A 16,719-nucleotide genomic window follows, 5' to 3' on the forward strand; every position below is an offset into this window, starting at 1 on the left:
TTTTTATTTATTTTTTTTATTAGTTGTTTTGTTATTGTTTTTTATTTTGCGGACTTTATTAATTTTTAAATACAATAAACGTAGCACACTCTTTCTTGGTGATCCGTTCAAAATCTTATAGAAAAGATTGTGGTGGCAATCACAAATAAGAACCAGAAAGGTGGTAACACCAAAAGAGAAGAAGAACGAAAAATAAAGTTGCAAGAATACCAGTTCGGTCTACATTTCATAAATGCATTGTAATATCTGTAATAATAAATTGTACCTGTAATTCCTTTCGATTAAAGAAATAAAATAACATTTGAAAATTATAACAAAAAGATCACTTTAGATGGAGAGATTGTTCTTAGGCGGTTTCTTTTATGTTTCGTCGATTAAAGGTTGAAAAAAGACCAATCACTACTTATTTACATAAAAGGTTATTGAATTCTTTCCAGTACGGAACGTTAGCTGAGCCAACTGAATACAAATTAATGGGCTAGTAGCAGACTTTCGAATTCATCTATTTAGTTTCAATATCGTTTAATATCATTAAAAATGCATTTAAACGTTATTATTAATATTATTATATTATTGACAACTTAGTCTATTTACATAGGATTTCCACAAATCTCGGTTTCTAGCTATATGTCTTAACTAATTAAAAATTTTATTCGTTTTCTTAATAACGCTTCTACGCCATGTCATATTGAGGCGTGCTCTGTTTCTTGCACATTGGAGATTCCATTATAGGTCTACATGTACTGTTTCGTTTGCGTCCTTTCGAAGGGTGTGCCTAATCTACTTGTATTTCCTGTGCATTATATCTTTCTCAATAGGGATTGTTTAGATTTACGCGTTAAAAGAATGGAATGTTGTACCAATTTTTAACTAACATAAATAAAATCTACATAAATATTTAACACTATAGAAGCTACAATACTACTTCTATATAATACACAATATAACTACGTTTGAACACTAAACATGGCAAGTATCACTCACTTTAAGTAATTTTGGTTGATTTCTGAAATAATTTAGATTAATTAATATATATTTTTTATATTTAATTGAAATTAAATATGTATTCTGTCGAGTAATGATATGACATTTTACAATTTTTTGATAAATAAGATTTAAGTCCTACTCTTTTCTTTAAATGAAGATTTTATTATAGCATCTGGAAATTGATGTGTAATATATTTATTATAAACAACTTACCAAAACCCACTCCTGCAAACACTAAACTTCAACACCGGCTCAAATAGCTTCAAAATAAACAAAGTTCCAAGACTTAATCTACACAATCTTCGGTTTTAACTCAATCTTAATTATTAAATCTACATGTTTTAATCGACTATAATTATTTTCTTGAATACATCACACACATTGTCATCCTATCTTTTCTTTGGAAGCTCTGTCTCAGTAAATAAAAATTTATTAAAGCAACGCTAAACAACGGCTGAGTATACCCCAGCAAAATTGTAATGTGCGAAAGAATCCGTGTCGTTAGAACGTCAATTATGATAGCGGAGACCATTTAACTTAATAGAAACTATTATACATTAAGACTGAAAAGTTTTCGGAAATTCTCATTTAAAATTCGCGCGCTGTATATTTTTCGATATTTTAAGTTTATGTAGTTTGGCAGCACTGTCCTTAATTACTATGCCAAAAATGAGCTCGATCTGTCAGACAGTTCGTTTACGGCAGCTGTTGAAACCAGTTCACCTCAGTAGTGCGTTGCGAAATGTCTTCGACGGTCGTACGACCGTCCTGGAAGGCTTTGTACCACTCATAAACTTGAGTTTTCGATAAAACTGATTCCCCATAAGCCTTTTGTAGCATTCGCAACGATTCTGCACACGAAATTTCGTTCGAAACACAAAATTTGATGCAAACTCTTTGTTCAATATTTTTTTCCATTGTTTTTTTCGCAACGCCCTACTGAGGTGAACTGGTTTCAACAGCTGCCGTAAACGAACTGTCTGACAGATCGCGCTCATTTTTGGCATAGTAATTAAGGACAGTGCTGCCAAACTACATAAACTTAAAATATCGAAAAATATACAGCGCGCGAATTTTAAATGAGAATTTCCGAAAACTTTTCGGTCTTAATGTATTTAATAGAAAGGTTTCGAGCAGTAGCGAACTACAACAATAATGACTACAAGTTCAACCCTTGGTACTTGCAGTCTTAAAAAAATTATTCCAAGACCACTGATGATGGATATTTGGCAATACTTGAATCAGCTACTGTTCGATATCTCTCTATAAAACTTTTTATTTATTCGAAATTAATGTGATTACCAACAAAGCACTAAAGATGAAAATAAACATCACCAACAATTATCTAAAAAATTTGATATTGTGCACTCGAAGAACATGATCATCTCAGATAAATAGAAATCTTGAAAAAGATTTCGGATACTTTGTGTATACTTTATAGGACTAGACTTATAGGTTAAAGGTTGTTGAGAAGCGGCTCTGTAAACTAAAAATGTAAACAGAATCTCCGATTATATGGTATACATATCTAAACAAATAATTATCTTATTTCTGCTTTTCACTTCCATTTGACTACGAACCAAAATGGGTTCTTATAAATAATTTCGGTTTGTCTGTAAGACTTTAAGTTCTCCGATATTTTGTAATGCATATATTTATGTTAAATAAGAAAAAGTTAAATAAATTTACTAGTAATAATGAGATATGCAATAAATGCAGTGAAAACAGTATGTCTTCTAAAATTAAGACACAAGCGTATTAAGTAGAAAACACATCTGCTTGAAACTCTAAGAGATGCGCGACCTTCGCCCCAAATCAGAATTTGTGGGAGTTTTGTATTTGCCGTCAACTCACTTGCGGATTAATGGAAGTGAAATTGTGAACCTGCGATTAGTAGAGGTAACTGTGAGGCGAACACGCACTGACACATATTTTGGATGACGGAAGCAGGTTGCTGTGGTATGCTCAGGTTGCTGATTTATACCTTAAATTATTTATTGCGCTTGTGGTATCTGTGCAGTGTAGGATGTGCGATTTGGGCACCTATCCGGATATGTAACAATAGCTGAGTTCTAAGCTTGTTGTGTTCATATTAGTCTCTTCATACATGTTTGCACCTTCATTAATTTAATACATTATCGTAATAATAGCTTTCACACACCAGTAACTGCACACACACAATTAGAGGTTTGGGAGTGAGTAAGTTTATAAAGCTTTGTTTATATTAAATGCAGAGTAAATTGATACATTGCTAAAATTACAGTTAAAATTTTACACGTAGTTGCAACAAATTGAAATAAATATATGTTTAACATTTAATTCATTAACAGTTCAATTATTTGTGTCCCATTAGGTAAACTTCAATTGAAAAACATTTTTTCATTTTATAAATATTATTAGGGAAATATATTTCTAGTATTGGTACCCACCAATTAAAAAATCCTAAAATAGAATGACGTCTGCACTAGAAATAACATATTTTTGTGTTCAGTAAATCTAAAACTTCAAGAACATCAAAATCAACTAAATTCAATACAATCTGAGATATTGTATATTGAAGTTGGTGGAAATCTTTTGGTTCTTAGTATCACACATAAAGTCGTCAAATAGTTATACCTAACGTTGGTGTAGTAAGAGTAAAAATTTTTTATTAAGTCATTTGTTTTTTAAAGACACAGGAAAACGACTTATATAAAAACTGCGCAACCAATAAGCTCCTTTTGTCCAGTTTGATTTCATCTAGTGCGGAACTACACTGTTTTGAGTTCGCTTGTGGGTTTGCTGGCAGACTACATTAGCTGATTTGTGGGGCACGGTTGTAAAAACACATTCGCCCAGAGAAACATTCATTTGAATGGAAATTTGCGTTTAAATGCAATTTTGGCAAGAATTTATAGCCAAAAACTAAATTTTCTTTTAGACCAGGTACGTAATACTACGCTGGAGGTTAGGTTCAAACGCATGTGGTTCAAGCGGTCTGAATTCATTATACCCAACTGAATTGAGTTCGTAATCGCACTTTCTAGTTTCGGTTTGTTCGTTTGTCTGTACGTTTCCTGTTCGTTTGCGGCGCCCCACTTTGAATGCTCTTCCAAAACGTGACCATTTTGCTAATAGTTTATTGCTTTATTTAAACCTACACTATTGATGCTTGAGCATTTGTCTGCTCTCATTACTAAGTGCACTTAATTGAAGTTTTAAAATTCGATGATAATTATTTGTGGCAAAAATGTTGAAAGTACATTCAGAATAATGAAGACTTATTAAAACACACTAGAAAAATGACGTAGAAATTTGAAAAATGTGTTTGTTTCCTATCCATTTCCATTTAAACTGTGGTAAAATATGTGTGTTATGCAAGGTATGTTTTGTGTTCTCTAAGGGTCTTCCGCATCTAATTTAAATATTAATCGCATTGCTCTGAACCTGAGGACATTGCTATATTTTTTTTTGCAGAAAATAGTGTTAAAAATAAAAATTTTGTCAGAGTTTTAATTCTTCATTGGCCATACGTGAATATGTCAAGCCATTGTAGTTTTCATAATTTTCCTGCTTATATGGTTAAAATATTGAATGGCTATTTATTACAGCTAACAAAATTCTACCAATCACATTATTTGTCGTCAGATCATAATTGACGATTTTAGTTTAGCATATCTATTCTGCTGCATATTTGTTGCAATATTTTTTGCTTAAATAGCGCCCTGCTTACTCTTCCTGCACCATAAGCGTTCACTACTCATAACAACATAACATGTTCTATTAGCTAATAGATTCCATTATAATTTTTTACTCTGTACACTGACTACCTCGGTTTTTGTGACAGTCTTCTTGTCGATTATTTGTGCTCAAATGGTTGTTGTTGTGAACAACCAAAGGCCGTCACTCCAGCTAAACTATACTTGTGATGTTATCTACATTGTGACCGAAAAGCTTTCGGAAATTCTCATTTAAAATTCGCGCGCTGTATATTTTCCGATATTTTAAGTTTATGTAGTTTGGCAGCACTGTCCTTAATTACTATGCCAAAAATGAGCGCGATCTGTCAGACAGTTCGTTTACGGCAGCTGTTGAAACCAGTTCACCTCAGTAGGGCGTTGCGAAAAAAACAATGGAAAAAAATATTGAACAAAGAGTTTGCATCAAATTTTGTGTTTCGAACGAAATTTCGTGTGCAGAATCGTTGCGAATGCTACAAAAGGCTTATGGGGAATCAGTTTTATCGAAAACTCAAGTTTATGAGTGGTACAAAGCCTTCCAGGACGGTCGTACGACCGTCGAAGACATTTCGCAACGCACTACTGAGGTGAACTGGTTTCAACAGCTGCCGTAAACGAACTGTCTGACAGATCGAGCTCATTTTTGGCATAGTAATTAAGGACAGTGCTGCCAAACTACATAAACTTAAAATATCGAAAAATATACAGCGCGCGAATTTTAAATGAGAATTTTAAATATGGGAAATTTTCCGATAAACTTTTGCAGTCTTAATCGTACACTTCATCTAAAGCTCGATTTATTTTTATTCAGGTATTCTTTAAAGGTGCATCATCTTATTGTGGTAAATGAGTCTCTTTATAATTACGAGTTGACGATTTAATTTATGTAAAACATACACTATATACGCTGCGCAACCACAGGCACTAAGTGGTTCTATATATGCAATGGTGAGTTCTTAATGACTTTATATATTTTAGAATCAAATCATTCTAATGGTAGCCTAGTGGAACATTTTGTTGAACGCTACTGAAATAATATATACGAGGGCTGCTATATATATTTCTGGCCTAGGCAACACTTAGTGTTGCCAGGTGCATTCTGAGATTTCCATTGGTTGACAAGGTTGACATTTTTTTATCATAACATCACTTAGAACGTGTTGTCATTTAATTGTGAATTGTTTTATTTACAGAGACTTGAAAAATTCATCTCGGTCAAAAAATGGAATTAACACGTGAACATTTTCGTGCGATAGAATTTTTGCTCTGATTTGTTAATACTTTTCAATATTTTGTACTTTATATTATTCTCTAATCTTCTTCTACTTCATTCCATTGCGTTCCTAGGAGAACATTGGGCTATGTGGTCACAATTGTATCTAACGAAGAAATTCAGTTTAAACGTGAGTTTTGCACTTCCAAATCCGTTGTGCGTGCTGCCGAAGTAGGTGGATTCACTGTATATGTACGGGTACCATTTGAATACTGTAATTCAATCGGGTTTAGACTCATGTTTTATTTCCAGAAAATAATCAAAGAAGGGAGCAAAGCCTTGTCGATGCGTTACAAGCGCAATGTCAGTCCTGTAAACTTTGCACGTAGTGACAGGTACCTTTTAAATAGGCCGCTACTATCCTGGAGAACAGACGCCTTTTGTAGGCGATCATTATGAGTACCGATGCTACCTTCTAGACTGCGTTTACCTTCATTACTCCTCATTACCAACCTTACCACCGGCATCGCTCGAAGTTGACTACTGAGCCTTCTCACCACATCAAGGTGGCAGTCCCCGAGGAGGATTATTCTCTAATAAACAAAGGTTTTTAACACACGTTTTACTCTAGATAGAATTCAAGTAAAGCTCATTGTAATTCATTCTACCTCAGCAACTGTAGTTCACATTGCATGGGTAATATTTACATAATATTTAATTAATTATTTATTGTTTATATTGAACCGTTCGGGTACATAGGAATGGCAGGAGTTGCTTAAATTCACGACAAAGTTGTGTAGTCTTTAAACAGGAATCACTCAACATCCTTCTTCTTGTCATAGTTTCATAATATACTTATGAATTCAAATTTTTTTATTGTCTAAGCGTAAAGACCTTAGAAATATATGTTAAATATATGCACATATATATGTATTTCGTATATTTAATTTTCTTTTTGGCTTTCATATTCCTAACATGCAAATTATTTGCTTGGCATAAATAATTACTTATGGGATTTATGGGAATCACTGAAAAATTATCTGATGTGTAACTCAATTATTGGGAAGAATTTATACTTTTGGTGAACTAATCTACATATGAGATGTTTTAGTTTTTTAGTTTTTTGCTAATATATGGACCCCAAGCGCATATAAGATGTTCATATATGTCATAATATGCTGTGCACAAATAAATATTTAGAATTTCATCTCGAAGATTTTAATTTAATTTCTTTAATCTGTTAATTATTCGCAATTAAACGCAAACTCAAAGGCAAAGGCAAATGCGAACGCAATTTTGGAAAGAAAATTTAATAAAAACGTCAGAAGCATTTAATTGGCTCAATTATGTTTGCATTAAGATTTTGTCAGCCACAACGTGTTACATCCCCTTTCGATTTCCCAATTCCAGTCCCTTTCTTTTGCACAACTACGTCCACTTCCTCGTCCAAGCCACCCACACAACCCACCAACAATTTCTTGCACTCGAATCCGCCGTTAGCAATGAATCTCATTTTTCGGAGCAAAATTTATTTTTACGGTTTTCGCATTGTCTTATTTATTTACTTGTTTTCGATTTTTTGTTCTTCTGTTTCCTGGCAAACACGTAAATGAGAGAAGTAATTGCCAATTTCCACTTAACCCAGTCAACATTTCACAACTTTTTCTTACCGCAAACCAATAACTCATTCATATTCTATACAGGGTGCCTAGCATATATTGCGAAACTGGCATCACCAGTTAATGCAATTGGAAGTTTAAGCAGAACTTATGAAAGATGAAACATAAAAGATTAGAGTTATTAAGATAAGACTTTATTTGATTGTATTTCAAAACATAAAAAAATGCTAGACTGAAGTGTAATAGATTTAAATAAATCAGGCCAGATTAAAATTGGTTCACCGATTGACTGATAATTGGCCTTTACATATGTGTCCCGCGCGAGGCCACTTCTAGTAGCTTCGTTCAGCTGGCTCGAACAGTGCCTTGAGTGTCACGAGTGTTTTCAAATCATTTTCCAGTGAAGGGACTACCTGATATGCGACTGTATTGAACTCATTCGCTTTTATTCTCCAGGTTTTAAGCCAGGTTATTGGATGCTAACTAGTAAATTTTCATCTGTAGGAATTACCGCAGTATCATCTGATGTTCTGGAGTTCGTCTCCTTGTATAGACAATGGGCATTAATCTGGTATGTAATAATTTTTCTAGCAACTTGGACATAATCGATAGAAGACTGTTTGGTCTATATGACTCAACATCTTCAGCCGATTTTCCCGGTTTGAGTTTCTCGCTACTATTTTGGCTCTAATAAGTTTTTGAGTCATGCTACACAATGGTGTAGCGAGTTTTTGTGAACATCTTTATAAGATGTTCTTTTGAAAGCGCAATTTCATCGTTTTTTTTAAGGGCCATTTTTACATCAAGTAATGACTTGAGAGTATACCTAAAGACATCCCAGTTGGTTAACTTGTTGTGTAGATAGCATTTTTGAACTTTAAGTTGCATATTCGATTTTATCCGTTCTAAACCTGACGAGTGATCTGACGAAAGATCAAGACTAGATTTACAGAACGTACTCGTATCATTTTGTTGCACTTCTTTAGTAACACAAATATCTAAAAATTGTTTTAGATATTTGTTTTTTTTGAGATCCGTTGGCCAATAAGTTGGTCCTCCAGACGAGATACTTGAAAGGTTTTTGCTTCTTATTGCCGCAAGCATTTGTCGTCCTTTAGGTGTTGAAAGCCGAAAGACGCATTCAACGTGTTTAGCATTAAAATCGCCTTCCTCAACAAATCTGTAACCTAGGGTTCTAAACAATTTTTTATATGTTGACGATTTAGTTGCAATATACTGATGTTATTGTGATTGGCCCACGGCAATCTTTTGTTGAAATGCTGGTTGCTTGGATCTCTTCAGTGCGATATTATTGCAACTCATGGTGGGATATACTTGTTTTAACCAAAGTGTGACTTTCTCCATGAACTGTTCCATCAGGATACATGGTGTGGTAAAAGTCATAGTGCTTTAAAGAGAAACTTAAAGCTTTGACTTAAGTTCTTACGGAACGTACCGACTACCTGAGCCTTAACTGAGCTTTTAAGAGTGCGTTGTGAAACTGGATCTGAGATTAACTGGCAAACAATATATTTCAAGACTTCTTATATTACTAAGGAGATCAAACAAAATCAATAGACTACGCTCACAATAATAACAATCAAATGAGCATATCTCAAAATGCAATGACCCTGTATATTTCGAAGTTAAGATTTATTGTTAAACTGCAAATTATTTATCAACTTTAATAAAAGTTTTTTTCAATATTTTTTATGCATTTGTTTCAATTTGTCTTTTTGTTGCTTACAAGGATACAAACCTTTTCAAGGATACGAGTAGAGAATATAAATCTAACTTATTCCTGTCATTTTAATTTGTTACATAAATTTTGTAAGTTAATTTTAATGAGTAAAGTTTCTTGTTTCACCAATTTATCAAGCATTTGATGGTTAAATGAGAAATGCAATCTGCTTAAGTTCAAAATTATAAGAAAATTAAGAAATAGTTGAAAATTATTTGAAGATATAACCGCAAAACAATTCGAACTTGTTTTCAACTTTACTTCCATTTTTGTTATTGTTTAAATCTTTCCTATATTGCAAGGAAGGCGTATATTAAGTTCGTTAAGATGTTGGTACCGCAGAGGAGGAGGTTGGATGGTGATCATGTAGCCGATGTTCTTATATGTAAATAGAATCATGAATGATGTTAGGGTATTGAATTGGAAAATCGTTTAATTTAAGTACGGAATATACAACTTTGGATTACGAAAAATCAAGAAACTACGAAAGAAATTAAAGAGCATAAAATTGATAGTTTCAGGATTTCGAAAAGGCAACATTAAATATAGATAATTACATACGAACACTGGTGTGAAAAAAGAAAAACTCGAAAAAACTGGTGTAAAAGCAGCATTAAAACATTATAACTAAGGAATGAAGTTCGGCATATGGAAATGACGCCTATAGAACAAAACTTAAGTCAAGGTCAGCAAGGTTAGAGTGTACCTGAATGACACTTTAAACGTACTAAAAATACTGACTAAACTAAAAAATCTCAACGCAGAAAGTAAAACAATAGTCTGAGTGATTGAAGGATATGTTGACGAAATGTCATTCTTCTTTAATGGAATTCGTCAGGCGTTCTGTTAAGCCGAAGACCATATTCAATATTATAATGAACCAGATAATAAAAGATGTTAAACGTTTGTAGACTACAAAATGCTACCGCCTCTATAGTGCGTAACACTGGCAATGTATCATTCTGATAACTAATTGTATCATTCGTAACCACTGCTAGAATATTTAATACAGAGGTCACGAAGGAAAAACTTTAAAAGTATTTTGTTTTTAATTAAAATAAATTAATTAAAATTAAACTAAGCATTGTCTTAGGATCTAACCTTGTATTTAAATCAAATACTGTACAACAAAAACTTCATGATAGTCAAGTCGTGAGGCGCAAACAAGGGTTTAAGTAATTATTATATTATTAATAAACAATATCAGTTTTATAATCGACAACAGTTTGAATTTACTCCTTTTTTTAAATCTCATTAAACAACTTAACATACTCTTTTTTAATATTTGTAAAAAAATTAGATGAATGTTCTGACTATATTTCCATCTGTTTAAATGGCAATGAGGCTTCATCGACGGTAACCTAACTGCAGTTGCCAGATTTTCTAATTAATTTCGTCGATAGAACTCGTCGTGAAATTGGGGAAGAATACAAAGTGTTAATATAGGTTGTTATTTTAATTTTATATTATTATGGTATATTTAAGTGTGTAATATACGAATGACTAGGAAGGTAATGAATATTCACGAACTAAATAATCATTCACGAGCTAAATGAGTCATTTGCGCAACTTTCTTCGATTAGGTAATTGTAAATGGAACAAATTATGAGTTAGATGTAGTAAAAAAATTTTCTATCTTAAGGTATGGTAAGTAAAGTTTTTATTTAAAGTAAAATAAATGATTACGACTATCACTGAAGAAGCGACCAGATTATGTGTTTATGTCTTGCAGCTTGTAGACTTGAATCTATTTTGTAGGTTAGAGAGAGGTGATTTTTTTCACTTAAATCCTTACCACAGTTAGAAATCAATCGGTTATCAATCGGACATTTGTTTTCTTTACGTTTATTTTGATATTGACAAAAGATTTAATAATGCAATGTTATGACCCAGTTTAATAATATAGAACAAAATCGGTTTTGTTTTTTATGACTTTTAACTTTTATTTTATATATCTCTATAACATACGTATTTTGGCGGATTCGCTTTTGCCTTCATCTGGAGTATTTCTGAATATAGAATAAGTGAATAATAAAGCAATAATAAAGCAATCGGAACTAACTGATTTCCCTATTATAGAAAGATATATTTTTTAAGAGTTTGAGCTTTGCATTTAACCATTTTAACAAATTGGATTGTCTAAAGTAACAGACATCACGTTTCTGTTCCAAATGTAATGAGGCTCTTTTTCACATCATGCCTGATTCTCCGGTTTAATTAAAAGACGAAGTAAATATTTGTTTATAAAGCTTGTAATCAGAAACTCTTTGATAAAGACTTTAACAGTAAAAGCTAATTTCAAAATAAAAGACTTTTCTGCAATCGAATAATTTACAGATTTGTCCGAGCCTTGACGAATGTCTGCCAGGGTACAACCAATTAAATATGAGAATAATGATTTGAATGGCATTAAAATATATTTGCTGAATTATTTATGTTTTTATTTATTTTGCTGTTCTTTCCGTTGCTAATGTTATCGTAGATGTTATTCACAAAAAATTTATATTCTGCAGCGGATATGCTAGACTTTAGTAAAGTTTCATGCCGGTTTGTTTTCTTTACTTTTCTTCTCTCTACTTTTTTTGGATATTTTTGAAACGATTTTACAAAATGTTTAGAGCCCGTAGAATTTGTCCTAAATACGACAAGTAATGTTCACATCCAGTTTCGACTCCACATCCAGTTATGTGCCTTTTATGTATTTAAACTGCTTTTGTTGCTTGTAATACAAATTCAATCAGTTTTGTGTTTATTTAGTTCACTCGAATAACACAGCTTTCATGCCTCTCCATATATTCGTTTGTGGACCCATGCCTAACGCTCGGCATCCCCACAACCCGGCAATATTATTAACAAAGCATAAGTTCGATACGTTAGAGAGCATGCCAAGTGGTACTAAAATTGTACAAAGCAGCCGTTTTAACGCAGTGTGCTTAACGGTCCTACCGAAGTGGGTGGGAGTCGGGGTAGGATGAGTGTTTCATTTTTTGTGACTTGTTTCAAAACATTACAGATGTGTTTTAATAGTAAATAAAATATCGTTCTAAAGGTCTTAGTAGTCTTCATGTTTATTTTGACTTGTGTATTGTGACAACTTACCTAGAGCAACAGCTTCAGAAATATTAAAAGTTTATTTTTGAAAATGTAAATTTGTTTAATATTTTGCCCTGAACACTTTTTAAAATTCAAATTTGTAACTGAAAAATTTGCGACTGAAAATGGAGTTCCTTTTATTAAGAATCGCATACACAATATTTTGTCCGGTAAAGGTTTGCCAAGGTTCTGAAGCGAACTGAATGAAAAGCGGAAAACTGAATGTTTTTAAAATGTTCAACTGAATTATTTTAGGTTTTATTTATAAATACATATTACTGAAACTCTGTAGTTATTGGTATAACAATATAATTAATAATCATAAGATGGTGATGTTCTTACATAGTAATTTCACATTGAAGCATAACTTCTGTGAACAAAAGTAAAACATAATAAACCGTTTGTGTTTAAATTGTAGTCTCCTTTTGATAAATATTATCCAGAGTTGCAGGTCTTTAAACGGTTACTCAAATCGAGTAAGAGAGATCGTCAATTTCCCGTTCTCCGATGATCTCCATCTTTGCTGCAACAAGTCTGGATATTGCGACTTCCATTAATATTCCTGAAGGCTATTGTTCGTGTTTTGTACATCGCATTTCATAAACTCTGGCAACACTTCATGCTAACTCATACTGTTTTAAGCCATCATCTTCGAAGCAATTTGCAATTTTGCGTTTGTTTGCGGTATTGAACGCATTTCTGACATGAATTGTTATTACAGCCCAGAAATGTTCATCTCCCCTTCTCCACTTTTACTTTTAATTCAATTATGCATTAAGTTAACTGCAATGTCACGTGGAATGTACTATAAGATGCACCATAATATTAACGGATCAGGGACAATAATTTGCTTGGAAAGCCAAGGAACCACGATGTTACTTCTGCATCATGTTATCTTGAAATATAAATAATACCAGATCTAAGCAAATCCAATTACATGTGATATAACATACAGTAAAATCATGATCAGAAATTTTTCTGAGGTCAGTTTTGATATTCCTCCATAGGCTTGATAAATTTATTGATGCAACAGTCGCACCTTAACATTGACAGCAGACAATGTGTACTTGGTCTCTCTTGGTTTAAATTATGTACTTTCCACGAACGAATGTTTTTGAAATCTATGGTAACAAGGATTCTGACTGCAAGTGTTGTAAAGTGAAATTTAGACCAAACCGAAATGGTTAATTCATTTTTTATTTAAGAATTTGTTCATATTTTACTTAAATTTTTATTTTTTGTACGATTAGTAGTAATATTTCGAATAAAGTTGCTTTGTCACAATTCTAAGGTATCCCATCCGCATAAGGATTCCTTCATAGCAAATTCTTTGAGTGGTGCGCTTGTATAAATGGGAAATGTTGGTTTTATAACTTTAGAAAACTTTTTGCACAATAAGTTCAAAACACTTCCTTTTGAAATAAAAATTACGAGTATTTTCTATGATAAAAATAAAAACTTCAGCACGAAATGAGCTCAAGAAAAAAGTAATTCACTTTTAGGCAACTCATGCATTTCTTTAGAGCCTTTGCAATTCATAATGATTTTCAGTCCCTCTCCACATTTTCAAATTATTCCTGTGCTCCACTTTAGGAACTTTATGGTCTTCCATTGCCTGTAATTTGTTGAGCACAACTGAAGTTAAGACCAGAAAGCCTTTAAAGTTGTTCGGTCATCACGACTATAAAGGCTTACTGCTCTTACGAAAAAATTTAGTGATTTTATAAATACTGCTAAAACATTTATTGTGGTTTATTTAATAAATTTTAAGTGATTAAAATTATAGTTTTATTAAAAACTAGATTATTATTACTCATTCGAATATAAGTAGATTTGGCAACTAAAGGTACGTCTAAAATCAAGTTCTGCACTGTTCCTGTAGAATTTTTCTGTAGACCCGAAATTCCATTTTTTGGTTATGGATCATTCAACATTATAAGGATATATGTACTGATCCTAACAAAATCTCCATTTCGTTATCCAGAGTTGCCATCGAAGGTAGTCCTTATTTTATTTGTTATTTTGCTCTGGGAACATAGTTGTGTTAGGGTTGAGGAAGTAAAACCAACTCACTGCGCGTTTTAAGAGCGTTTAAAGTAACGCTCTTAACAATTGTTATCAGGATTGAAGAAATGCAAGTCAATTAAATAGATTTAAAAAAATTTATAAAAAAATTGATAGTTATAAACAATTTCAAGTAAATTTTTGATAGCAGTTTTACTCGTATTTTAATTCGAGCAGCAGTTCTTGAACTGATCTTATTTTGTATAAAAAATCAAGATAAGGAAGGTTTGAAGGCTGCTCTTAGATAGAAATTAATTCTCACTGAGAAGTGAACATTAAAGGAAATTTCTTTTGCTTCCTCTCTTCTTTCCTTAAAGACTTTAGCTTAAGAAAAGTGTAAGTATTTACAATTTAACATTTCGAGCCTAGCAAACAGTGAAACAAAGGAAAAAGGAAAACTATTTTCTTTTTTAAAATTTCCTACTCCACATAAATCCATAAATCCTGATATTTTTTTTCATTGGGATAACTTCACTTCTTAGTGTAAATAAAAAAAATTATAAAATTTTTCTCCATTTCTTCATTTCTATATCGAATGTGTGATTAAAAACTGCTTCAATGATAATGTAAACGTCTATTTTCCAATATGATTTTCTTAGTAACATATGATTTTCTTAGTTGTCAAATACAACTACAAATTTCTTATAAGCATTTTACAACACTTGTATATATGTTACTCGTATATATGTTACTCGTACATCACAGTTAAATACTAGAATTACCAAAAATGGATTTTACGTAAGTACTTAAAAATATCTAATTACTAAGTGTGCAATCCAGAAACATTCGCGTTTTAATATATTATTCTTTGTTATTCCTATCATAAAATAGAAGCAGTTTTGAATACGAGAACTCTTATGAAGATGAGAGTGTTGATGACTTAGATATCGAAGAATATAGGGTTACTGACATTGGCGCAAAATTATTTAATAGTAAACATAAACGTTCAGCAAAAGCGTTCAAAGAAATAAAGGAAATGTGCGGAAGACTACATCTGTATGATTCGATCGTAGCCCGAGCAACATGTCTATATGACAAAGTACGAACAATTTATATTGACTTGTAAAACGAGTATTTTAAGAAAATTAAGAATATTAATCCTTTCAGCTACTATGTGAGAATGAGACATGGGGCATAAATGCTAAACTTACATATTTGTCTATAATATGCCTAGCATGTCGAGTGGAAGATGTGCCGCGTTCCTTTCGTGAAATAGCTGCCATCGGTGATGTATCGCATTTTAAACTGGCTGCAGTGTACAAAAAATTACCTTCTACTTTGAAGGTAAATGTCAATACGCCGAAAGCGATCGATTTTGTTGAACGTATGCTTAGTATGCTAGGTAAGTAATTAAACTTGTATATGCACACTCAAATTAGTAGAAGAAATAATATTTTGAGGTGTACATAAAAAATGTTTAACTGATGCTCGTAAGATTGCCAAAGCGGCACAGATGAAGGCGGAGATTTCAAGCTGTTCCCCCGTTTCCATTGCAGCGGCAGCAATTTATTTGTCAACTAAAGTAAGCAACATTTTGTTTTAAAATATTTGTAACTATAATCTGCTTTTTACAAATAAACAAGTAAATTCTTTTCCCATTTATTTCAAAATAGATGCATGATGAAAAGCTGACGTATAAGAAAATAAGGGATGTCACAGGCATATCAAGCGCAACCATAACTAGAATTGTAAAAATGGATTGCGCCAGTGTAGAGAACGAATGTCGTCAGATATTCGAACTCTAAACTACACTAACACTTTACAAAACTCATGCCTATATATATATATATATATATATATATATATCTAGCACACACAATACATATTCAACACATAAACACATATTCAATATACATACGACACATAATACACATATATCCAATATATATACACTCTTGAACACTATTTTAAACATGCATTCAGTACCACAAGTGTGTATTTATCTAGATCGGTTTAGATGAGCACTGCATCAACAATTGATTTCTTAGCAGCTTTTCTCGAAATGAATTACGTACATCTTCCACTCTACCTCCAACAATTTATAATTAGGTCTAACGACTGTGAATCCCAGTTATTTTTTTTTAAATAATTGTTTTTCGTTTGCAATTTATATAAAAATGTTGCTCGAGTTGCGATCGAATCATGAAATTGCACAATATAACACCCATTATGATTTACACACACACATCTCATATATATATTTAAATACTTGCACAATAAGCGTTCGCCTTTACAAAAAAAAGGATAAAATTATATTCAGTATAAGTTCTGTTGGTTATTCCA

At 32.3% G+C, this 16,719-nt stretch overlaps 1 protein-coding gene across 1 annotated transcript; it reads left to right on the forward strand.

Moving 5' to 3' along the window:
* The first annotated feature begins 15,101 nt into the window (after window positions 1–15,101).
* LOC119662306 (transcription initiation factor IIB-like) lies at window positions 15,102–16,261 on the forward strand. The gene is made up of 5 exons (XM_038071895.1): window positions 15,102–15,174; window positions 15,268–15,475; window positions 15,544–15,778; window positions 15,837–15,958; window positions 16,050–16,261. The coding sequence occupies exons 1-5, from the start codon at window positions 15,164–15,166 to the stop codon at window positions 16,179–16,181; spliced, it is 708 nt and encodes a 235-aa protein (XP_037927823.1). The 5' UTR covers window positions 15,102–15,163; the 3' UTR covers window positions 16,182–16,261.
* Window positions 16,262–16,719: the final 458 nt, after the last annotated feature.

Source organism: Teleopsis dalmanni, chromosome X, assembly GCF_002237135.1.
Source record: "Teleopsis dalmanni isolate 2A chromosome X, ASM223713v2, whole genome shotgun sequence".
In the NCBI taxonomy this organism is placed as follows: domain Eukaryota; kingdom Metazoa; phylum Arthropoda; class Insecta; order Diptera; family Diopsidae; genus Teleopsis; species Teleopsis dalmanni.

Coding starts and splice junctions, on each gene's coding strand:
- LOC119662306 (XM_038071895.1), top strand. Junction 15,476..15,543: donor CAACATGTCTATATGACAAA/GTACGAACAATT, acceptor TAATCCTTTCAG/CTACTATGTGAGAATGAGAC. Junction 15,959..16,049: donor CAATTTATTTGTCAACTAAA/GTAAGCAACATT, acceptor ATTTCAAAATAG/ATGCATGATGAAAAGCTGAC.